General features: G+C 41.9%; 1 protein-coding gene across 3 annotated transcripts in view; it reads left to right on the plus strand.

Moving 5' to 3' along the window:
• The window catches only part of adam11 (ADAM metallopeptidase domain 11), a 62894-nt gene extending 37426 nt beyond the window's left edge, over positions 1–25468 (plus strand). The window contains exons 8-27 of one of the 3 annotated variants that reach the window (XM_084078536.1): positions 48–211; positions 1428–1502; positions 1756–1827; positions 2779–2945; positions 3647–3731; positions 4082–4172; positions 4941–4992; positions 8084–8183; positions 8836–8907; positions 9224–9316; positions 9848–9928; positions 10249–10299; positions 10561–10624; positions 11052–11157; positions 11748–11867; positions 12664–12832; positions 13469–13583; positions 14715–14805; positions 18707–18724; positions 20055–20553. In XM_084078536.1, the coding sequence (XP_083934662.1) occupies positions 48–211; positions 1428–1502; positions 1756–1827; positions 2779–2945; positions 3647–3731; positions 4082–4172; positions 4941–4992; positions 8084–8183; positions 8836–8907; positions 9224–9316; positions 9848–9928; positions 10249–10299; positions 10561–10624; positions 11052–11157; positions 11748–11867; positions 12664–12832; positions 13469–13583; positions 14715–14805; positions 18707–18724; positions 20055–20070 (1802 nt within the window). In that variant the 3' untranslated portion in view covers positions 20071–20553. Of the gene's footprint in view, positions 1–47; positions 212–1427; positions 1503–1755; positions 1828–2778; positions 2946–3646; positions 3732–4081; positions 4173–4940; positions 4993–8083; positions 8184–8835; positions 8908–9223; positions 9317–9847; positions 9929–10248; positions 10300–10560; positions 10625–11051; positions 11158–11747; positions 11868–12663; positions 12833–13468; positions 13584–14714; positions 14806–18706; positions 18838–20054; positions 20554–24607 lie in introns of those variants that run through there. The other 2 variants (XM_084078537.1, XM_084078535.1) reach the window with 2 other exon arrangements.
• The last annotated feature ends 703 nt before the right edge of the window (positions 25469–26171 follow it).

The raw sequence follows: 26171 nt of genomic DNA on the forward strand, positions 1-26171 counted from the left end.
TTTTTGGCGTTTGCGTGCGTGCGTGCACGCGCGCACGCGGCTGTCAGGTTGTCAGCAGGGGAACGGGACGGGACGTGAAGACGTGGTGGCAGACAGCCACAGTGAAGGGCACGAGGACACAGAGGACAGGGAGACACCGCTGGAAGATGACTGGTGGTCCCAACCTGACACAACTGTCTCTCCAGAAGGCCTGAGGCGCTCGAAAAGACAGGTCACCTCTCTACTCACAACACACTCGGATCCGACATTGAGGGACCGGAATCGGTTCCATCACATTTGGAACCGTTTCCGGAACTGATGCCAGATTTTTTGGGTCTGATGCAGATCCCGAATTTGGAGGGTCCTAGCCCACCGATTACAGATGTTTTTTTTGGCCGATATTTTGTAAAAAAGTGAAAGCTCTATTTTAATAAATTTGAAAAGATTTGAAGGTTTTTCAAACAATAGAATTGACAAAAATAGCCAATCCACAAGCCCACAACGCGTCGTCTATAATATACCCTAATTTATGGCTGTAATGACTATGCCCAAAATATGAATGCCACGTTTACAGTGATTAAAAATGGCCAATATATTCTCTGGCTGTAATCAAAATCTCAAATATTGTCACAGCAGTCACACCCAATCACAAGTCTCCTGCTGCACTCACAGTTGTATCTTCTCAGCACGTTCCCTTCTCACAGTTCTTCTGTTCAAGCTTGTTAATCTGATGGAATCATTCCGTTTGCAGCCAGAGAGCAGATTGTTATGCCCTGTGATAATGTCACAAGTTTGTATTACAATGACGATAATAAACTAAATCAGACCCAATCCCAGTACTTTATGGAGCCCTATCACCACACATACAGTACTGTACGTACACAAATTGTACACACACACACACACACACACACACACACACACACACACACACACACACACACACACACACACACACAGACACAGACACAGACACACACACCACAGAGACTTTTTACCTGACAGAGCCAGAAATTGTTATTTGTGTGCATTATACCTGTACCAGCGCTGTACAGCAGTACATAGCCACGCACACAAACAATCAATGTTTAACAATGCTCATGTGTAATGGAGACCTAGCCAATGATACATGTCCATAGAGGGAGGCCCCCGGGGCTGTGCAGTTCCCCTCCAAGTAAACACCTGGGGTAACTAGAGCTGTGGGAGATGTAGAGAATATAGGTTTTCACACACGCTGCACTATCACGCTGAATGACTGAGTTGTGTTGCCCCGCCGTCAAGGACACAGAATCCTGTGCGTAATAGAACGAGATGCGCACAGGTGTGCGAGAAAGTGTGAGCGTGCGTGCCTGTTTATCCCCGGTGTGAATTATTACGAGAGTAGCCTCAACTGTGCGTGCATGCGTCCGCGCGCGCGTGTGTGTGTGTGCGTGTGTTGCCCTCTACAGGTGCGGCGAGGCCAACGCACCGTTCAGACAGAAACCAAGTATATTGAGTTAATGGTCGTCAACGACCACGACCTGGTACGTACACACAACTCTTCATAAAACTTTGGGCTTTTCCCTAGTTTGACGCTGTTTTGAAATCGCAGTTACAGTATTTAGACTTTCCGAGGAGTTATGTTGGTACTTAATGTTGTTTCTTTAGGGCACACGCAACAATGATGAAAGACAAATACTGTAGGGCATTGAAGCAATAAAGAAAGAATGATCTGGAACGTCATCATTAATCTCTCCTTCTTATCCCATCCTCTCCTCTCCTCTCCTCTGTTGATAGTTTATCCAGATGCGTCGGTCGACCTCTCAGACCAGGAACTTTGCCAAAGCAGTGGTCAACATGGCTGACGCGGTGAGAGCATGCATGCAGCACCTCACTCCCATATCTGCTTCAGTTTGATGGCACATCGACATTGAGTTGTGCACAGCAGGTGTCCGTAACCTGGGGTCCGCAGACCGTTTGGTGGTCTGTGGACCATTCGCTGGCAGTCTGCGGTGTCAGTCCGCACGGAAATTAATGTCATTTTATTTGATATATAAGATTCACAACCATCATACTGTAGAACAGCTGCCCTCAGCCCTCTGAACAGGCATCTTCACTTTAACCTCTTAAACCTTATATACTTAGTTGACCAGAGTCCCCCGGGGGTCTAGGCCCCTTCCTTTTTTCCCTCTACAACAAATCTCTTTGCCAAAAATAGCCGATCTACAAGCTCTGCTATTTTCACCTGAATGTTTGCCCCAGAATAGGGACGCTAGGGTGTATGTGGTTAATTGGCTCTATGCACCGCAGCCATATTGGAATGAAATTGGGCCTCTTCCTTACTTCCTGCACAGGTGTTACCAATGATACTAATGAAGGCTCTGTTCCATTTAGTGTAGCACAGTGGTTCTCAAACATTTTAATTTCAAGGGCCCCCATAACTCTGAGAGTGTACAAATGGAACGAAATGGGCCCATAAAGGTCCATTTGATTCCATTTGTACACTCTCAGAGTTGCACACCCGTAAGGGGCCATTTGGAACCCCCTCAAGGAACCATGAGGGTCCCTGGACCACACTTTGAGACCCACTGGTGTAGAGTGCTTCCAGTGAACCGACATGCACAATATCAGCACCCTGACTCTATTTGACCTGAATGGAAATTAGTATAATTGGCAAGACCTGTAAAGGAAGTAAGCAAGAGGCCCAATTTCTTTCCAATATGGCTGCTGTGCATTGAGCCTAATGTGATGGGTGCGTGACTGGCTATGAGTCACCGCCTCCCCCCCACTACACTGAAGAAAAGCTCCGTCCTCTCTCAGATCTATAAGGAGCAGCTCAACACGCGCATCGTGCTGGTTGCCATGGAGACCTGGTCCTCCCACAATATGGTGTCCGTGGGCGACGACCCCCTGTTGACCCTGCGTGACTTCATGAAGTACCGGAGAGAAAGCGTCAAGGAGCGCAGCGACGCCACGCACCTCTTCTCGTGAGTTCACCCCCAAGGGAGATAATGACTGTGATTCATTCATGGTGTCAGCTAAAAAATTCGTCTGGTGATAAACCCGCCCCACATTTGCATACTGGGCCCTGATTGGTGCCCAACAACTTCGGGGGCAGCGAAATCCAATCACAACCGAGCAGGGCCAGAATAATCTGCCAAGGGCTTCTTTTTTTTTGCACTGGCAGATTTTTCTCTCCCCAGCTAAATTTGTTATTATAGCACCACAAGCATTTCAACCACTTTATCCATATTTTATACTCTGTATAAAGTATGTACAAGCAAACGGCTTGTACATCTGCTATTTTTGAATTATTTATTTCTGTACATCTGCTACACTTTGAATAATTTTGATTTAAGATACCAACGTTTCGACCTGACAAAAGGTCTTGTTCAGGCATTCTTCAACGCCCCCTTTTTATATCCCCTATTTTTCATGCTTCTGCACCATGGTCAGCACCTCTGCAATATTGGTGTGGGCCCTTCTAACTTGTCTGTTTGTCAGCTAGGGTATATATATCTAAAGACAGATTGGCATTATGCCATGGAGAGTACTTGATTCTGATTGGCTGGAGTGTGTGTGTGTGTGTGTGTGTGTGTGTGTGTGTGTGTGTGTGTGTGTGTGTGTGTGTGTGTGTGTGTGTGTGTGTGTGTGTGTGTGTGTGTGTGTGTGTGTGTGTGTGTCGCAGGGGGAGGACCTTCCTGAACAGTCGCAGTGGTACAGCATACATTGGTGGCATCTGTTCACCCACCAGGAGCGGTGGGGTGAATGAGGTAACCCTAGTGTGTGTCTGTCTGTCATGTTTGAATGAGTTTGGGAGTTTCCACATGTCAAGTACAGTACTAACATTTAGTACATGACGTTTCTCTAAGTCCTTCTCCATGAAAGAAGCACTCTTAATTTCACTGTGATCAAAAGCCTATAGGAACCTGCACCATGTCTAAGTAATAATAATAATAATTAGTATAAATTTAGATAATCATATTTTTTCACTGTGCTGCATTTTTGTCCAGTTAATTACTTCCATTTATTTAATAGTTTAGTTTTGATCGTTTTTGTCTTACTCAACAGTAATAACATTGTTATATCTTATGTTTGTGTTGCTTGTGCGTGTGTGTTCCAGTATGGAAATGTGGGTCCCATGGCTATCACTCTGTGTCAGACGCTGGGTCTTAACCTTGGGATGATGTGGAATAAGGAGAGACCCGCTGCAGGTATGAAGCTCCCAGCTACTGTATCATCAACTTCATTAATATAGATATTCTCTCCAGTCTCTCATGCCAGAGAGCTGTTCCACAATCTTCCAATGTTACAGAGTCTGTCCCACACAGGAAGTTGTCATCTGTTTGTCATTTCTATTCATGTCATTTCTCCCTTCTGTATGTCTTCTCTTTGGCCTGTTGAAGCTGTTGCTGGTGAACCAGGGGTTTATGTATCTATCTGTCCTTCTGGGAATGCACACAGTGACTGTCACAAGATGTCCCAGTGTCAGCCAGCTCATCCAGATCAAATATACGTACAGCCTGTGCAATCAAAGCAGCCTGTGTCTTTGACCTCACTGGTGTTTTTTCACCGTATACCCTACAGTCATGGCAGATTTTAGTTTGTGCCTGAAGATGGTTCCCTGGGGACAAAATGGACGAGGCAATGATTATATCTCGTGGGACACATGAATTGTTGTTTATCCTCTCTCTGTCTCTCCGTCTGTCTCTCTCTCTCTCTCTCTCTCTCTCTCTCTCTCTCTCTCTCTCTCTCTCTCTCTCTCTCTCTCTCTCGCTCTCTCTCGCTCTCTCACTCTCTCTCGCTCTCTCACTCTCTCTCGCTCTCTCACTCTCTCTGTCTCTGTCTGTCTGTCTGTCTGTCACTCTCGCTCTCTCTCTCTCACTCTCTCTGTCTGTCTGTCACTCTCTCTCTCTCTCTCTCTCTCTCTCTCTCTCTCTCTCTCTCTCTCTCTCGCTCTCTCTCTCTCTCCGTGCATTTAGGAGAGTGCAGGTGTCCAGACCCCTGGTTGGGTTGCATCATGGAGGACACAGGGTATGTGCTTTTCTATGAAGTCAACTGATTTCAAGTGTAATCCACGAAGTGTGATGGTCTAATGGACTATTAGACTATAACAAAGTACTACAATAATGTACTACAAAGAAATCCGATTTTTTTTTTAAATATTTCCACTCAGGCTTTATGTGAAGATTTTGATTCTGATTATAATCTCCATATTCAGCAATGCAACAAGAACGTGACGCAGCTTCCGTTTCATAGGACACTCAGTATTTGATTCCTAAAGTCTTCATGCTAGCTAGCAAGCTTCATGTTGTTGTTTCCTGCACGGTCCTGTTAGCCCATAATCAGTGTGATGTAGATCAGTGATTCTCAACCTTTTAATTTCAAGGACACCAAGTTTGATATCGTCCCAGTATGTCCAAAAGTAGAAGATCCATAAGCTCAAAACACGTCACTTCGATCCGCGTTTTGAGCTTGTGGATCTGCTGCTTCTGATTCTTTTGTGTGACGCTGTAGTATGATCAAGTAGGGCACTAACTTACGAAAAAAACACAAAAAGTTAGAATATGGAGATAAGAGGTATCTGCCCGACAGCACTGATATGCATTGATATATATTAGGCCACAGACCCACATTTGATGTATATATATATATATATTATCTCTGTGACCCCAATGTACACTGTAAAATCCCCAGTGTTAATTTGCACCCGTACGGGTCCATTTGGTTTCATTTGTCGATCAGTCATTTAACTGGAGCCCCCCTAAAAGGGTGTTGGGCTGAATGATTATGCTTCAGCAGTGGCCTAAAGTTGTACCCTCAGGCGATGGCCTCTAGACTCCATAGCCAAATTCCAATACCCAAATCTCTGCTCACTTGCTCACTCCACACTCGGTCTTCCAGCTTAACCCAGAAATAGTTTGTGTCCCAAATGGTAATTTGCTTTTGGAGGAGCCGAGACCGGGGAGAGAGTGAGCTCCACAAGCCGCTTGGAGTGACTTTCACCGAGTCCACTGGCCGAAAGTGTTGACTGCCTATCTGTTTTGTTATTGGATGCACCGTCTCCTCGGCTATGGGATGGAAACCATGACTACGCTGTCTGGGAGATGGGGTCTAAAAGCTGTGCCGTGTTGCAGGCTTCAAAGGGATGTTATAGAGCCTACAAAAGTTGTATCGGCATATATCCTAAACATTTAAACATAACACAGGTCGTGCATGCGTGGGTTGAACAGTCTGAGAGCGAAAGTGTCTCACTTGATTAAACTGCAGAGATACTGAAGTTAATTTATATGTCTCTGAATAACAGGGATCAAAGCTACTGAAGCAACAAATTAAATAATGAGTTGATCTTGATTTATACAATACAATCGTGCTGTTTGTTGTGCATGGTGTGGTTAAATTCGGTTCCAAGTAGGAACCGAATAGGCTCTATGCACAGCAGCCATTTTGGAGAAAAAATGGGCCTCTTCTTACTTCCTTCACAGGTGTTACCAATGATACTAATGAAGGCTCTGCTCCATTCTGGTCAAACAGAGTCAGGGTGCTGATATTGTGCATGTTGGGTCACTAGAAATACTAGTGGGTCTCAAAGTGTGGTCCAGGGACCCTCATGGTTCCTTGAGAGGGTGTAACTCTGAGAGTGTACAAACGAACCCTCCCGGGGTTTGGTTCCATTTGTACACTCTCAGAGTTATGGGGGTCCTTGAAGTTAAAGAGTTTGAGCACCACTGTGCTACACTAAATGGAACAGAGCCTTCATTAGTATCATTGGTAACACCTGTGAAGGAAGCAAGTAAGGGGCCCAATTTCTGTCCAATATGGCTGCTGTGCATAGAGCCCATTTACTGTACTTATGACCATTTCATCCATTGAAAACGTGCTAGCGTATCTCCACGACCACACGCATGTCGTGCAGGGAATGATTATCGTATCCCTCTGAAAAAAACTAGAACACACCACTGGGTTTAGGCATAGTTTACTGAGGTAACGTTTAGGAATACCAGGTTGAGACCGAGGTCGCCGGACAGTGTTTTGGGTCGAGCGGTTGGTATTCCTCCGACCAATACGCCCATGTCTCAGCCACACACTGGGCCTCGCCAGTCAACAACAGCAACACCAGCAAGTTCTACTAGTAGCAACATTAGCACCTCACCAGCAGCCCCAGCAGAGCCCGGCACAGAGAGACGTGAGACCTTGTTTACGTTGGCGAAAAAGAAGCTGACAAAAAGAAAAAACAGAGTTGTGTCACCGAGTGGGTTTGTTGTCAAAGGACTATGTTTATTTGGATGTAAGCAGCTGTTATGTACTGAATGCACTTTGTTTTATTCCTTGAATTATTTATTTAAGGGAATAAATTGTTTTGCAGTCAATTCAGTTTACAGTAGACATTTGGCCCCAATGCTGCTCAGACAGGCTTTTATATTTGTTATTGTCATTGTCAGTAGTAAGTAGTACAACACTACTGCCCTGGGATGTTACTCACTTAAATTGACTAAGCCTTTAAAGAATGAAGTTACTTTTGTTAAATAAACATTTAACCTTATTTTCTTACCATTTTGGAACTGAAATAGGGAACCGTTCGATAAGCAGAACCGGAATCGGAATAGGATAATGCATGTCAAACATCTCATTTAAGATACATACAGCTTCTAATATAGCTACAACATGACATGCAGGATAGTGAAGCACAGGGTCGACCCGTAACCCACAGGTTACCCGCGGGGCAGGCCAGAGCGGGTCAAGAAATGTTGACTTTTTTGGCGGGCCGGTTCGGGGCTGGTCAAATAGTAATGCGCAGGTTGACCTGTAACTCGCGGGTAACCCGTGGGTCGGGTCAAGAAATGTTGACGTTTTTGGTGAGGTGGGTTGGGGCGGGTCAAATTATTCATGAATGCGGGCACCCGCGGCCGTCGCGGGTAATCTTTTCCCCCAAGATTAGCATCGCTAATGCAGGAGGAGCGAGTAGGCAGGAATGTGGGTATTTCAACGTGGCTTTCAGTCCAACCTGCTTGATTCCGGGACTAATGCGCGAGTGGAGTGAGCGGGTGTGGAAGTTGGAGTATTGGAAATTGGCTCATGTGATACCGTATAGGTGCTTGACCTGGGTGTCATGGTGTCGTTCCAGATACTACCTGCCAAGGAAGTTCTCTCGCTGCAGTATAGATGAGTACCTGCGCTTCCTCTGGCAGGGAGGAGGAAGCTGTCTGTTCAACAAACCCAGTAAGGTGAGCTTCTGTCTCACACAACATGGTTACTGAGGAATGATTTACGATCCAAGACACTCAATAAATGGTGCCTTTATAAAAGCGCCTTTTATCCAAAGCACTTTACAATGTGTGCATGTACACATTCACACACCAACGTTGGAGGGAACCATGCAAGGCACCAGCCTGCTCAAGGGGAGCATTTGGGGTATAGTGTCTTGCTCAAGGACACTTTGACACTAACCCGGGGGAGCCTGGTATCAAACCGGGAACTTTCTCTGTCCCAATCAGCCACCGTCTGAGCCACTGACGCACTGCTAACATGTAGCACTAACATGGATGTACACTTTCTTCTTCACAGATGGCCGATGGATAGATAATACTGACTGACTGACTGACTGGCTGACTGGTTGCTTGGTTGGTTTGTCCGTGGTCTGATCATTCACAAGCCTTATTGACCATGGGGGAAGTAGTTATTTAGCAGCCGTCTGCTGCTTACTGCCGTCAAGATGCTACGGTTCCCCAGAATGTTCAGTTCTGTTCACCTCGGTGGCATGTAGCTGTAGGAAGCTCTCACAGTGACTCTAAAACAACAAAGGATTCTTGTAGGTTTCAGTGGGTTTGCATAAGAGGATGTTGTAGTGATTGTTCTACACTGTGGTTGTCATCATAGCTGCTGGACCCATCAGAGTGTGGTAACGGCTTCGTAGAGCAGGGGGAGGAATGCGACTGTGGAACCCTGATGGTGAGTTTATTCATTACAACCAGATTCAGAAATAGTTTTGACTATTTTCACTCACTCAAGGGAATTTGACTAGACTGGTTGATCTCTATGACACCACTGTGGGAATTTTTGCTTATGAATTAAGGGTAAATTGTGTGGCTTAAATTAAATAAATAAAAGTGCATATTAAAGCATTTTCAATACATAAATAATTCTAACTAAATAAAACTCTAAACTGAATTATAATTGTATTGAACCAAATGATAGAGCCAGTTGAATAGTCTCTTGGATGAGTGTATCGGGGCTTCGGACAGTGTGGTTGTGGTGTGTCTCACAGGAATGTGCTCGGAGTGGAGGGGCGTGCTGTAAGAAGTGCACCCTCACCCACGACGCCATGTGCAGCAACGGGCTGTGCTGCACGGACTGCAAGGTGAGCTGCTAGCCTTACACACCAGTGATTCTCCCAACTTTTTCAATTGAAGGACCCCCAGTTCACAATGAATTAGCCCACAGACCTCCATAACTCTGAGAGTGTACAAATTAACCAAATGGACCCATATGGGTCCATTGTTCCATTTGTACACTCTCAGAGTTACCAATCATTTAGTTGGTGACCCCCCTGGAAACCCCCTTACACTGACCAGCTTTACTGTACGTATGAGCAGTTAGACTGCACTGGTTTCAGTTCCATTCGATTCAGTTACATTTTATTTGTTAAGTTGTCTCAGGACACCTAACATATAGAACTGGTTTACCAGTTAGCATGCATTGGTTACCAGTTAGACTACACTGGTGTCTCTCTCTCTCTCTCTCTCTCTCTCTCAATCTTTTTCTCTTACTTGGCCTGTGTTTATCAAGAAGGTTTCCAGGGTTCATGTCACTTAAACCTTGAACTTTGCGTGTCGCTCTAGTTAAGAGCATCTGCTAAATGCCTAAACAGTGTCAAAATTGTGTGTTACAGTACGAGTTGAGAGGAGTGACGTGTCGAAATGCCGTCAATGACTGTGACATCCCTGAGAGCTGTGCAGGAGATACTAGCCAGGTAAAGACACAGGACCAGTGCTTACATGCAGGGTAATGATTCTGTCTTGCCACAAATATGGCTATCATGGAAATTTAGTAGCAATACCACAATGTAGAAGGCAGTAAATATCCTTTATCCTTTGTGATTTTAAGTATAAGTATGTATACTGTGCCTGCAATTCAAACCACACATCTAGTCTATTTCCAGGGAACACGTTGGTATGAAATAATTTGTGTAAAGATCCTCTTATAATGTCATTAAAGTGTTTAATTATGCTTTCACCTGCTATTCTTTGGGTGGATTACATCTTATGATGAAATGTTATTGTTTCTCTGCAGTGTCCTCATAATGTACACAAGCTGGATGGCTACACCTGTGAAGCTGGCCAGGTAAAATACCTGACTTTATCAATATCTGGGTTTGTTCGTCTCTGTCAGGAGATTCATGCATCCAAGTGTGTGTGTCTGTGTGTCCGAAGCTAGTCCTATACTACTAGGCCAGTCAGCATGTATTATCAGCTATATTTCTTGTTCACCCTGGCAGCAGGCCAATTCTCGAATACTTTACAAGTCTGTTTATGGGATCTATACTACTGTACTAACTTGCCAGTTACAATGCTCCTGTCCCTCCTGTCTCTCTCTATTTCTCAGGGTCGTTGTTACGGAGGTCGCTGTAAGACCAGAGACAGCCAATGTAGGACCCTGTGGGGCCACAGTGAGTTGGACTGCATATTATTGAGTGTCACCTTATTACTCACAGAATAGTGTGTCCTCTTGATTGAAAGCAGTGGCTTGTATGTCAAATATCAGTGGAAGTTATGGCAAAGAAATATGTCCTACTGGAACTTCTGTTAAATGAAAAATATATTTTTCAACATTGTGAGCTTTCCCAGTGAGTACCACTTATTGCAAGCTGAACCATTTGCAGTCATTATTTTTTACACATAGTATCATAGTGGTGTATTTGTTTTAAATCCTAACATTGTATTTCATATACCGTTCACATACCATAGGTGATACATATTTCGGGGACCTGAAAAAAAGAAGAAGTTGTGTGTCTTATTGTTGTAGTATTTAGTAGTGGCAACAGGGGAATGATGGTAAAACATTATACTCTGAGTTCAATGTTTCTCACTTGTCAGGCTCAGCTGATAGATTCTGCTATGAGAAACTCAACGCAGAAGGCACAGAGAAAGGCAACTGTGGCTGGGACAGCAATAACCAGGCATGGGTTCTATGCAACAAGCAGTAAGTAATAGTAATACAAATACCACCCGAATAAATGTCACTACCCAAAACACTCATTTATTTTTCTGCCATGTTTGCAGGTTTCTGAAAAGGTCTTACAATATCTTGAATTATATTTTCAAATGTCAGGGTTTTAAAGCGTAAAGGAATAAAGTTCTAGCTCTTGAGTCACGTCAAGTTTATTTGTACAGCCCCTAAAATCTAAACTAATACTTAGTTGACCGGGGCCACCTCTGTAATTGGTCCGCTCTTTTCAATTTAGAGTGATTTTTGATAATTGATAGAGAGATTCAACTCAATTAATCAAAATGGTCCAATCAGTGAGTTACCTGTTAGTGCATGTGACTGTGGTTTGTTTGTAATACGTTATTGAGAACCTTAAACGAACATCCCTTATTGGTGCACTGAATTGTTTGCGAGAAGGGAGAACACGGACTAACCTGCTGAAACATGGATACATTCTGTCAGTGTCAGTGCCAAAAGCAGGTATTTGCCTAATTTCAGTTTATCGCCTTGAGACTCTTTCTTGTCTTTTCATCTCTCTCTCTCTCTCTCTTTCTTGTCCTCGCTCTCTTTGCTCTCTGTGTCAGAGACGTGCTGTGTGGCTTCCTGCTGTGTACTAACCTTACAGACAAGCCACGCTTTGGAGAGCTGCAGGGGGAGCCCACCAGCATGACCCTGTACCACCAGAGCAGATACATGGACTGCAGGTCAGACACACTCATTATACCACTCACTGCACACTGTCTCCTGTCACTGGCGTAATTCCTAAAGCCTTGGAGTCTATCATATGTTCGATTGTAAGACTAAACAATAATAATAATGCTACAGTGCTTACCAGATCTACAAGCTCTCGTAGATTGACTATATTTGCGAGTGACACCATTGTATGATGAAGAGTAATTGGACCAATTGGAAAGCCATTTCACAATAGGAGAGCCGCAGCCAGATCGAGGCTATGGCTATTTTGGGGTCCTTGGCACAGAAAGGTTTGGATCTCCAGGTATAAACCTCACTATGGTTCTGGGGGTCTTAACTCATTAGCTGCCAGAAAAAAACATTGTCTATGCTGCCCTTGCCAGCGATTTCCGAGTGTTTTCACTAACCTTTGAAAAATCATAGAAAAATCAAACGATCCACCCACCGATAAAAAATAATTGTGCAGCCGCGATAATCCATTCCATAGGTATGGGCAGTTGAATGAGGGTGTTTTTTGCCACAAAACAACAGAAAGCAGAGAAAAAGCCATTTTCCCAAATCCTGTAACATGGAAGTGAACGGGCTGTTTTTTTTGCGATCACGTGATGTGCTGCTGCTTTGCTTCCCTGGGAGTCTGAATGGTGACTCCCAGGTTAGCGAAGAGCGCCATCTAGTGGAAAAACACAGAAAACACCAAAACAAGGTGTGGGCTTTGGAAAAAAACACGTCAACCACGTCAATGGCAGAGAATGAATTAATACTCTGAGTCCTCCTCTAAGCTCTGACCTCCTGCTGTGCTGTGTCCAGTGGCGGCCATGCAGTGCTGGATGACGGCACAGACCTGGGCTACGTGGAGGACGGTACGCCGTGCGGTCCAAACATGATGTGTCTGGAACGCCGCTGTTTGCCCGTCCCGACCTTCAACCTCAGCACGTGTCCTGGGTCATCTACCAATCACATCTGCTCCCATCACGGGGTGAGTTCCACACCAGAAACAAAGCATGGGTCAAGACAATAGACTCTGACCACACCACTGAGTGGACTGCTTTTGCAGTATGTTTTCAACCTGCACTTTTTCCCATTGGAAAAAGTAATTCCCAAATGAGCGGTGGGGGTGGGTCTAACGATTGGCCAATTAGCGCCACAGGTCGTTGTCAAGCTGTTGGTAAGCTGTGTGCAGTGGTGGAAGAAGTATTCTGATTTGAATTAAAAATAGCGATACCACAATGTAGAAATACTGTGTTAGAACCAAGTAAAAGTCCTCTATTCAAAAAGTGACTGCTGAGGAGTTATAACAATAGATGTATATCTATAGATTGAAATGTTATAGAAAACAAATTAGCTGTAGTGGTCAGCAGATACATAATAAAAAATGGTTTGAAATAAATGGCAAGAAATATTCAGCATGAAAGGATTCAGGAAAAACTAATAATTACAATTGCAAGCTTTGATTATAGATGCTTTCCTCCTCCTTGGACCAAAGAGCACCTTCCAAAGATGTTATCTTCATCAGCCATATAATGACGTAGCCCTCCTATATTTTGCAGACAGCAGATGACGTGTTGGTCGTAACGATGTAGCTTTGTCCTCTCCGATGTCTGTCTCTCGTCAGGTTTGCAGTAACGAGGTGAAGTGCATCTGTGATACAGACTACACTGGCAAAGACTGCAGTGTATTTGATCCTATGCCTGAGCCCACCCCTCCAGATGGTCCAGAGAAACACAAAGGTAACGGCATGTCTCCATACTGTTCCAATTCAACAGCAACACACTCACTGTATTATGTCCCTGTTGGCAGGGAATCCATAGGGCTGGGAAATCATAGAAAGTATTGTGTAAGTATGTAAATAAGATCCAGTTTTTGAGTGGTGCCAACCACTCCTACATTTGACTTTGTCCGTGTGTCCGTATGTCCGTCCGTCCGTATGTCCGTCCGTATGTATGAGCACGGCTGATTGGTCAAGCTTCACGTGACACGTGACAATATGATGTCACGTGTCACGTGACAACATATTGTTGCTGACTGCAACACAAGGATGCAACCAGTTACACTTTCAAAGTGTAACTGGTTGGCCTTTCAAAGGCACCACTCTCTTCACACTGGGTGTGATTTTTGGGGCGGTGTAACCGCCCCCTATAAGTGAGTTTTGGACACTGACCAATCCTGCACCGTGATTGGCCAATAGTCTACAACGCAGTCTACACCCCTAACCCTTCCACAGTCAATGCAAATCTATACATTTTTGCAAAGTCAGCCAATCACATTACAGCTAGTGTCATCACCACTAGCTGTAATGTGATTGGCTGACTTTGCAAATTCAGGACTGTGATTGGCTAGCGAAACACATGACACGTGTGCAGCCCTATGAATAGCAGTATGGACTTAAAAAAAAGCCATTTAACCTTTTTTTTAAGTGAGTCATGTTGTGATGACCACACACCGCCCACTTCACACTGGGTGTGATTTTTTATTTATTAAACAAATGGCGAAAGTAGCAGATATGTAATGTTGTGAGCTTGTAGATCATATATTTTCACCATTTGTTGTAGAGTCCTTGGACCTGAAATGTTCAGTTTGAGTGGTCAACTTGACTGATTTTACAACCTTGTGCCTCTCTCCAGGGTTGGACAATAAGGATATTTAAAAAAAAAAATTATGGTCCACATCTCTGGGCCGTAGAGTGGGGCCTTCTAACATTCATACATGTGTTTTTCCGAAGAGAATCAGATCATGCTCAGTTTATTTCTGTGATAAAATGGGCTAATCCCTATAAATATCAACAGCTATGGTTTTGTGATCATACCCTATGTACTTTTAATTTTATTCTCCCTGTCTGGTCAACTCCTTCCCTCCCACAGGCCCCAGCGGAACCAACATCATAATAGGGTCCATTGCTGGAGCTATACTGCTTGCAGCAATAGTCCTTGGTGGAACCGGCTGGGGATTTAAGTAAGTAATTCTTTTTTACCGGCTGACCCACTTGCCAGCGCTGTGCCTGTTGAATGCCTGGTGACTGTGCATAATATGTGGCTTTGGCTAAGTCTGTAGGCCAATGGAGGAGATTGTTGGAGAACGGGAAGATGCACAATGAGTTAAAGCTGCAATCCAGAACTTATTTTTAACCAGTTTCAACCCCTGGCATTCCTATTTTTGGCATATCATTGATTTTATTTGGTGATATTACATACAAAAAGAACACAATAGCACTATCCTGACATACAGTGTCATAGCACCACCGAGGATAAAAACACAATAAAGCCCGAGGGCTTATTTCCATTGTGATCTTCTTATACAGTCAATTAACATTTCCCAATTAAAAAAAAAAAAAAAAAAAGCTACAATTGCTTGTACGACACAGTATAAAATAGGGCTTAAGTAGTTATGAATGAAAATATATTTTTTATCAATCTGTATGATAGAGTACCTTAATATAATATACATAATATTACACCTGCAGTGGCTGTGAGTGGTCTCGCTACTCTTCCCTGATAGGACACCTATTGGTACTGCCTGAAGCTCATCCCATATCTCCCTTGACTAAGCAGTGGTACCTTATTGGAAGCGCAGTAGACATTTGGTTTCTCGTACAAAACACCCGGTTTCGACTCGTGGGTAGGACATGGACATTATGGATTGCAACTGTAAATGTGTAAATGACAGAGATTTTCTCGCTGTGCTGTTTTAGATGTTTAAGGACTGTCAAACACACTAACCATAGGGCAAATTAACAGTTTGATGAGCTCTTTTGTCACAGTACAGTGGCAACACTGTCTGCGTGCCGTGTAAATATTCGGTTCACTATATATAAATTGGCTGTCCTCTTAAAAGCAGTGTGGAGTTGACCAAATTGTTTATTAGCTGACTGCCTATAGAGCAGTGATTCTCGACCCCCAGTTTGATGTGTGTTAGTACACAGACCCCCATTTGATATGAATTTTATCTCTAGGACCCCAATCTGCACTAAATGGAACTAAGTGAACCCATAACAATGGAACCAAATGGATCAATAAGGTATCATTTGGTTCCATTTTTATGGGTTCACTTAGTTCCATTTAGTGCAGATTGGGGATCTAGAGATAAAAATCAGTTCGGTTTGTGCGCACTCACATTTGGTTAATAACTATAAATCCTTTAGCTGGGGACCCCACGTTGAGACGCAGTGCAATAGAGTACAATACCAGTCTAAATGAGTGTGGATCTGCTATAGGAGCTTGTCTGTTGCTTGGCTGTAGATGTGATACTGCGCTTTATACTCTGCATGAGAATATTGACTCTCAAGCCTAATTTATACGCCATAGTACAACAGCATAGCTTGCCTAAAAGAACTGATCTACAAGCTTGTATATCTGTTCTGTTTGCCAAGCGACGCCCTTGTGCGATTGAGGATAAATTAATATTTAAGTGTTGTACTGTCTAATACTTTGCCTGACAGGCATGTTGTGTCTAGTTTGTTTTCTTACGGTATGTTAGCTGCCTGCCAGGATGTCATTAAAAGCTTCTCTTACAGGACATGATAATCTCTTGGCTTGCTTCTGGTCATTGGAAAGCAAACAGTATGTTTTTTCACGGAAGGTGAATGACACAGGACAACAAGCTGATGAATGCCCCACAGCCACACGCTGTGTCTTTGTTTTGTACAGTGATTATTCAAGTCAAACTGCTCTTAACTAAACTAACTAAGCCTTAAGCTTAAAGTTGTGTAAGTGATATTTCTTTGGTTAAGATAAGTGTTCTTTACTATATTCCGATAGTAATCATTGCTATAGAGTGTTTGTTCAGTAAGAGATGTCTCCCCAGCTCTCCAGCTCTATAATAGTAAAAAAGAAAATGCATTTTCAGGTCGGGATACCAATTTCATCGGGTACAGGATAACCCGAGAACGGGTACAGGATAAACGAAAAAAAGAGCAGACACAATTGGAACTGCAACGCTATAACATTGAAGCTGATAAAATGGGTTCTCTCTCCTGATTGGATGACATTTGTAACCCACCTGAAAATGTATTTTCTGTTTATTAAAGAGCTTGAGAGACCCCTGTTACTGAACAAATGCTCTAAAGCAGTTGTTCTCAAAGTGCGGTCCGAGGACCCTCAGGGTTCCTTGAGGGGAGTCGAAATGGACCCTAACAGGTCTGTAACTCTGAGAGTGTTCAAATGGAACCAAATGGATTACTATGGTTCCATTTGTACACTCTCAGAGTTATGGGAGCCCTTGAAATTAAAACGTTTGAGAACCACTGCCCTAACGCAATGATTAATATCAGAAAATAGAGCTTTAACAAAAAAAAAGTGTTTTAACCAAAGAATGATCACTTACACCACATTTAACGCTGGTCTGTTATCAGCTTTTGCAGGGAAAGTTCCGACATGCCCCGTGTCCCCACAAGACAAAAATGTTAGTCTGACTGCAGAAATCTACAGGTGGTACAGTATCTGCTGCCCCACAGCACCCCCCTGTGGCCTCTCCTTATACAGCAGCTGACCCTATACGCCACTGGCACAGTAACCTACAAGCAGTGTTGGGGATGTTATTTTCAAAATGTAGTAATTTACTTATTACTTTACATGAAAAGTAATAAGTAATATTACTATTTCTGTATGCGTGCTATTACTTTTGCGCTCACCCTTAAATGAAGTGCAACAGGACTACTGGTAGGCATAAACATTTTTTTAAATGGAAGGCAGAAGGCTGAAGGCAAGCTGCTAAAATACTATTTTAGCAGCTTTTCAATGTCATGACGAATCACAAATAACTCAGAAGCTGAGCTTAGTGCAGTCTGTTCTGAGAAATCAAAAGTCTAAATAGTGAATCGTAGACAAGATACATTGTCGTTAATCGTTTGTTTTATTACTTTGTTACTCTTAAAAGTAATATTATTACATCATGTGTTACTTATAGGGGAATGAAATCCTAGGCATTCATCATTTTTTAATTAAAATGGTTAAATTGTGAAATTATCATACATACATACAGTATCAAGTCTGTTTTCCTGTACAGGTTAATATCTACAGAAAGACAAAAACATGACACTGTGACCTTATAATTGAATACACTGTGATGTAATGAACACAGCTGCAGGTATTCAAAAGTAATAATGGGTGTGTTACATTTAGGCATGCCAATGTGCAAGCATTAACCTGTACAGGAAAACAAACTTCAAAATCAGCCTAGGGTTTCATTCCCCTGTAAGTAATATATTACTCTCAACACTGCCAATTAGATAAACATTAGTTCTACAAATGCGCTTCAAATACTTTATTAATATATAACCTATATATAATAGGCCTTTATTAATATGGCTCATGGAAAACCTGACCTCTACTGTTTCAATGCCTAGAGGTAACTTAAAGTTTCCTCCTAACAGACTTTAGTTGTGGATTTTTCTGTGGATAATATATGAGCCAAATTCCAACACTCAAATTTCTCAAATTCCCGTCCTCTATCCTCCGGCATGGTGGTGTTACAGTGAACCTGCGGACATACGTGACCATTCTTGTGGACAGCACAGCAGTGATGTGTTATGTTCAGACATTGACGTCATGTGAATTCCACAAGATGGTCACCTATTTCAGCAGGTCACCAATTTCACCATAACACCGCTATGCTAGAGGACAGAGCAGGGCTAGGAGGCAGACATTCGAGTATTGGAAGTTGGCTATAGAGATATTATCCGAGCAGGGATGGCTCTCTCCTACAACGCATGGGTTTGATGCATGTGTTTCACGCACTGCCACTTTCCTCCTGCATATGACACAAGTTGTGTTTAATCTTACCTTGACCTCTGACCTCACTCACTTCTCTGTTCCTGTCTTTTGCTCCCTGTCGCCATCACTGCTCTCTCTGGATACAGAAACATCCGAAGAGGAAGGTACGATCCTGCCCAACAGGCCATGTGATGCAAAGACACCTTGTCTTGCATCTGTTATTATGTTAAATCCACTGAGACTCAGGAACTCATCAACTTCTGGTTTTCTATCCCAGTGGTTCTCAAACATTTTCATATCAAAGACCCCCAAATTGATACAGTGTGTATATTCACTAATTGGGGACCCCACTTTGAGAACCACTGTTCTATCCTGTATTAACTGCATTCACTTAGTGAACATTTTTAATGGCTCCATTTAGACAGCAAGAACACCAGATGAATGTGTATGGTAGGATAGAAAACGTGGTAATTGGGATTCTGCTAGGACAGAATAATCAGTAATACCAAGGGATCCAAAGAGGATAGGAAACCAGCAGTACTTAACTTTATAAAATAATCAGCAGTACTGGTGGTCCTGGTAGGATAGAAAACCAGCAGTACTAGAGGTCCTGGTAGGATAGAAAACCAGCAGTACTAGAGGTCCTGGTAGGATAGAAAACCAGCAGAACTAGAGGTCCTGGTAGGGTAGAAAACCAGCATTATTAGAGGTTCTGGTAGGATATAAAATCAGCAATACTACAGGTACTGGTAGGGTATAAAACCAGCAGTACTAGAGTTCCTGGTAGGATAGACAACCAATAACTCTACCAGAACCTCTAGTACTGAGGTTCTTCTAGGGATGGAATCCAGCTGTACGAGGGACCAGGAACCCAAAGATGCTTCCTTACTTCTTGCCATATCTTACTGTGATACTCTCACCCTGTTCCTGGTGACTGTCTTTGCACAGCACCAACATGCCCTGTTTTCCTCCAATTACATTACACTTACAACCACATGCATCCAGACTTCATCTGCACCTCTTCAACACTAGCTGGGATCAAACGTAAATTCCAGTTTGTTCCGTGATATTTATCATATATTATAAGGCTGAAACCCACCCTGAACCCTTCCTTCACATTGAATTATGTTTAGTCCCCTTTTCTCACCCCCACAATTACTCAGCTGCTATTTTCGGGAAGTAGCTGATATCTTCAGTGTGGTATTAGATTTTATTATTTATTTGTTTTTGTTTTATATCCACTAACCACACCAAGCATTTGTTTTTCTTTGTAATTTTGATTTAATGAGAGAGGAAATAAAGGAATGACTATTTTGAAGACATTTTGGATTATTTCGAAGGTTTTCTGACAAAATAAGGGTTGTGAAATACGTTTTGTGAACATTCTTCACTGTTCTTTACTCAATTTCTTCTAACTTTACCTTTTTCTTTCCTCTTCTACCTCTTCTTGTCGCCTACGCTGGCATCTATCCTTTGTTCTTCTTTGCCTTCCAGATCTGGTGGAGGATGACTTTTATCTGTCCATTTCCTCTGTCTTCCTTCTACTGTGTCCAATCATCTGAGGGGAGACAAAGCAACTAGATGTCTTCCGTCTCCTTTTGGAATGACAACAACACTCTTTTCTCCTTTTTCTCTTTCGAAAGTTGCAGATCTACAAGCTCACAAGGCGATGCGCGTTGTGACGTGTTGTGAGCTTGTGGATTTAGTGTAGAGGGGGAAAAACGAGCTGACCAACTATAGACCCCTGGAGGGCTATGGTTAATGCTAAAGTATAGCGTTTAAGTGATTTTAGTTTAGGTCTTTTCATTTGATAACAGGAAAAGTGGCCACCTCGATGTAAAAATGGCCATTTGGTCCAAAATGTAAAAAAGTAGGTCTTTTAGTAAGTCTTAAGTAATGTAAAGTATACACGTGATTAGAACATGATTGAACATTTGACAATTAAGGTCTTAATATTTCTACAATTGCTACAAATTTCTACACAACCTGCATATCCAATCATGTTGGGCATAAACAATAAGTTGAAGGGTACATTTAAGTCTGATAATGATACGTTACATTACTTAAGACCATTTTTCAAATATTTTATTGTTTAACATTTTGACATTTTTTAACATTCTTGTATCCTTTGCATTCCCACTGGTTACCACTGAACAGTTGCTCCTCTGCCCTAGTGACTGTTATTACGCATTACCCCTTTAAATGACTGCTTTCGCTTGTGTTGAGAAAATAAGGCTCTCTGTCCTTTTTAACCTGAATATGACCTTATGGAGAGCTAATGAAAAACTTAATACACAGTTAATATATGGGAACTGACAATGTATACAACCAATTAGGATGTATCAGTAAACAAATGGCTCTTAGTTAAGTAGTTCTACAGTGTAGGCAAATGTCTAGAGGTGTACGATAATTGCACCAAGTAGCGTCAGAAGAGGATTGTTTTGGTGTGCTCAAAGCACATGGTTGGCCTTTACATTCCATAGGAATAGCCATAGTTTTAACTCTTTATGCTGCCTTTCTCTTCTTGCACAGTAGTACATCCTTAATATTCCAATATCCCATCATAATATGCATTAACGTAAGAATGTATGTCTTGCGAGGAAGCGATTGCTTGTTGTGCCCCTGTGCTGACATTTTCTGTACAGAGGTTCTAGCTTAGTTAGGTAGACGATTGCACATACACAAAGAGATTATTCCATCCCACTGTATGATATGTAATTCATAGACAGAGTATGCATACAAGTATGCTGAATATGGGTGCTGTTGTATATAGTATATCATCCAGATTGACTCATTTTAGACCACTGGTTCTCAACGTCGTGTCCGGGGACCAACCGGGGCCCCAGATGGAACCTAATGCGGGTCTGTTACTCCAAGAGTGTACAAGTGGTTCGGTTTGTACACTCTTGGAGTTAAATTAACAATGAGTAATTTAGAGTGTAGATTGGGGTCCCAAAGATAAAAAAATATTTCCATTTGTACACTCGCGTTAATTTAACCTGCTGTTGTGAGTACTGAGCGTGATTATAACGAAGCGATGAAGCAACGTAATACATGTTTTCTAAACGAGGTAGATTTTTCAGCGAGAATAAAGAAATCATCAACCTGTACGAATGAGGCATCACCAAAATAAAAGCTTGATGTGAAATAGTCGTGACGCATTTTCATATCTTTTATTCGCATCACTCCTGGTTTGTAATGACCTTTTTAAGCACAACGCATACTCCCTCCGATGTCCGAACTTTTCTTCGGAAAGGGAAGTGATATAACTACAAATTGACGTCATTCCGAACTTCTGATGGGCGGTGCCCCTCCAGATGTCCTGACTCTCCGAACTATAATTCGGAAATCCTGTCCGAACTTCGACATCGGAAGGAGTATGTATTGTGCTTTAGAGTTACAGACCCCCCGTAAGGGTCCATTTGGACCCTCGGTGGGCCCCGGACCAGTTGTTGAGAAACAGTGATTTTTAGACAGCGGTGACTGACTGCCCACCTTGAATGGAAGCACAAGTGTAGAATGGTGGACTCGCCAGCCTTCTGCATGGCACTGTGCCAGTCTGTGAATGAATGCTCCTCCTGGGAGAGCTAGTGCATTAAGCCTGATTTATACTGTGTTACAGTATGACTGTGGATAAATTAAGCGTTAGAGGATTTCCCAGAAGTCGAAAGATGACGTTTGTTGATTTTCAGAGGCAAGCACCTTTGGAACGGGATTGACTGTAGCGAAACACAAATTGAAATGTATTTGGCCGCGGACCCCCAACTGAAATGATTTTACGCCTGGGACCCCCATAAGAGAATATTTGTTCTCAGAATAAATTCTCAGAATGATTACAAAGAAATTCAAACTTTTTTCGAAGATAGTCGGTCTACAAGCATTGTGAACATGTTGATCTGCTATTTTCGAATAGCCATAGAGTATAAAATAGTGTTAAAGTGGTCAAACTGATTTTGACGCTACAGTACAACTTATTTTGCTGGGGACCCCATGGAACCCAGTCAACGACCCCTTGGGGCCACAAGTGCCAGTCTAGCTATCACTGAAGGGATATGTTTACATTGAGTTTTACAAACAGCATTTAACAAAATAACCTGCCAACTGCCCTCATTAAAGAATGGATGGCTTCTACCATCTGGTCATTAGCTCGCATTTACATAGGTTAATGTACAGGACATGCTTCTCTTGATGTCTCTTGTCTGTCAGGGTTATTTATACCATCATTTCAAACCAATGCAACAAGCTTGGACGTGCATAATTAGGCCTGTTAATCTGAAGCAAATGATTGATATGCACATTGCAGCGGGCATAGGACTTTATCAAACCGTATTTTGAAGCCATAATATTTGTTCATGTTATGTGGCAAATGCCTGGTGAAATAATGAATTAATATTTAAAATGTCAATATATCCCTTTAATGAATTGTGTTTCTTCTATAGCTTATCTTAATATAAAAAAATATGCTAGAGAGAACCTTTGGCCAAAAGCTCAGGTAACACTTGTTATGCATAATTTATACTTTGTCGCACACTCGTGTCACGCGTCGAAATTAACCGATCCAGCATGTCGAGATCTGCTATTTTTGACCCGTGACACCTGAGCGCAACTAGGTATAAATCAGGCTTTATATGTACCGCCAGTCTGTGATGACAAACTGTACGAATGCAGGATTTTTACTAAAGTGAGTGAATGAATGAATAAGGCAGGAGGTGGGCAGTATTATATTGTAATGTAAATACTTATATACTATACTAGTAGTGCATAAAAAAAGCATTTCCTATAGCCTAATATGAATGCCTTTTATCTTTACTGAATGTCTGCCTACTGTGGCTCAGGTTCTTGTGGAAATTGTTTTGCTTTGCTTTTTAAATGTTTAGTTTAGCAAATGCTGTTATTGTTTAGACAAAGGCGATGCATGCACATCCACTCTCACCCAGGTGCTGGACAAACGGGACGCAACAGGAAAGAAATGGTTCTTAATTAGGCCTACTGTCTTGGTCTAAATTACAAAAAACATTGCATTTTCTTGAGCACAAATTAGTTGATTTTAATGACATTGCTTTTACTGCAGAACAAGAAACAAGGGGAAATAAACAACATTCAGCCACTATGTCGCACTTTTACAACACCTCCGTTGCATAAGGTTCGCTGTTTACCTGTCACCAATCATGTGGTTTGCAACATAATAATGCGATGGCTGCCTAACAAGAATACAATATAGGCCTATTTAGTGGAAAAACAAATACCTCGCCCAACAAAAACACATAATGGTGACTGACAGCTTAAGGCTTAAAGAGGTAAAGGAAACCATACTTCTAGAGTTTTGGCAGGGTGACAAAATTATGATTGTGTTTATTTCACAATCATAATTTTTTGGTGGGAAAGCAATACTTTTTCTTTTATCTCCCCAATTTTGTTCTCACGCCAATAATACATTTGACTAACATACTGTAACTAAATAATTAATTGGACTAACACAACTAAATAATTGTTGAATTGTAAAGTTTGTGGCAGGAGTAGATTGAGGATTTTGAAATAATCAAAACTTATTAATTACTTTCTGTGAATCCTTCTACTGTATAATGCAGTAGCCCACAGAACATCTAAGTATTGGCCTTTCCTTGTTCATGTTTAAACTCCTGTGCATTCCCAGAGGTAAGATACATAACGCTGGTTTCACTGGTAAACTATTGATTTCCTCTCCTACTACTGCCACAAAACCACCTCTCAGGATGTTCCAGTGTTAAGTTTTTGTTTGCTACCCTCATATGTGTCAACAGTAGCATGGCGCTTAATTTATTCTCCATCTTATGACTGTGTCGCATACCAAACATAGCAGATCTACAAGCTAACAGCGTGTTGCATTCTCACAACACCTTGTGAGCTTGTAGATCAGCTATTTACGGCATGCAACGCCATCGTACGGTGAAATATAAATCAGGCGTAACATTGGCTAGAGACTGGGTAAAGTTTTTATTAAACAATCACTGCATAATTATAATTTTTTTAAGACATTTTTGGGGGCTTTTTCTGCCTTTTATTTACAGTGAAAAGTAGACACTGACAGGGAAAGAGAGATGGGAGAGACATGCAGCAAAGATCACCGGGAACGGGACTCGAACCCGCGATGCGCTGTCAGGCCGGGCCACTGCATAATTGTTTAAAACTGATATTTATTATTATTTTGACCAAATGCTGCATGTGTCAGTCTGTCCATTCTGAATGGTTATTCTATCCCTGAATTATAGTTTTTTTGAATCAACTTGAACCCAAGCACATAATGTGTATATTGGCAGGCTTAGCGATGCTCCAACAGTGAGTGTAAAATGTGAAATATGCACATCCATGTGTATTTGTACATAGAATAAAACTGTCCTGTATGCTTTAAGCAGATATGAATATAAATATTCAGATTGGATTGAAAGCCAGGAAATACCACTGTACTTTATTTAAATGTACCCATCCCTACAGCCTACATTTTCTCATGTCATTACTTTGCAAACATGTTCACAGTTAACCAATTAATTAACTGTAGCCTAATATTTTGGCAGAGATTTCTGACCAAATGAATGATTATAATAATAATAATTAGCAAAAATAGCAGATCTGCCAAAAAATGTAGATCAGCTATTTTTAGCAAAGAGATTTTGTGTAGACGGACAAAAGCGGTTCAAGTACAGATGCAACTCAGGTCCGTTTTACTAAGAATAGGGCGTTTAAAGTGGTTACAACAATTTGATTTGTCAATTTTATTGCCATTGTGTATGTACACACTGAGATGAAACATGATCTGAGGTTATTGATTGATTATTGGGAATTGACTATTACTGAGAAATACGGTTTTCACATGTTAACAGTTAGCTTGTTTGCAAATTCTGAAGCAAATGACGTTGTAAAGCTTTGTACAGTTGCATACATGGGCCATAGCTCTGGTACCATGTGCGTAACATTATGATTGGCGTAATTTTATTTTTTTAAACCATGAAATCTATGGACCGAGAGGAGAAAATATTTAAACAAAAGTGTGAGAATTAAAATTAAAATGTGAAATTCTTGCCTCTTTGTGTCATTGAAAATAAATACCAATGGAAATGAGTCGCTGTTCATAATCCTAGTAAGTAGATGGTATTTATCTGTACAACGGAGTGGTTTATAACTTAAAGGTGCTATTAGGGTTTTTTTCTATATTCTGATAGCAATCATTCAGATTGCCTGTTCAGTGACAGTAGTCTCTCATCTCTCCAGCTCTTCAGTAAACAGCACATTTTCAGGTTCGGATACTGATTTTTTGTCCCATCAGGAGAGGGAACTCATACAGGATAAACAAGAGAAATTGGAAGATATTCTCTTGATGTCCCCAGGATCACCATTCGCCAGTACAAACCCCACTAAATTAGTCCCACGACTACACCTTGTTTTGAAGGCTAACATCCAGAACAACACTTAAAGCCATACTGTGTAACCTTCATTACAGTATGTCTGTTTGGCAACACCGTAGGTAGCTCCTGTGATTCCCAGAGTACAGTTCAAAACAAAACCACATCTCTAACGTTGTCAGCAACAGTATTAACTTCATAATAAATACATATATAAATACATTTCTGGTGCCTA

The sequence above is a fragment of the Gymnoscopelus microlampas genome (genome assembly GCF_963454915.1).
Source record: "Gymnoscopelus microlampas genome assembly, chromosome: 14".
NCBI classification, from domain to species: Eukaryota; Metazoa; Chordata; class Actinopteri; order Myctophiformes; family Myctophidae; genus Gymnoscopelus; species Gymnoscopelus microlampas.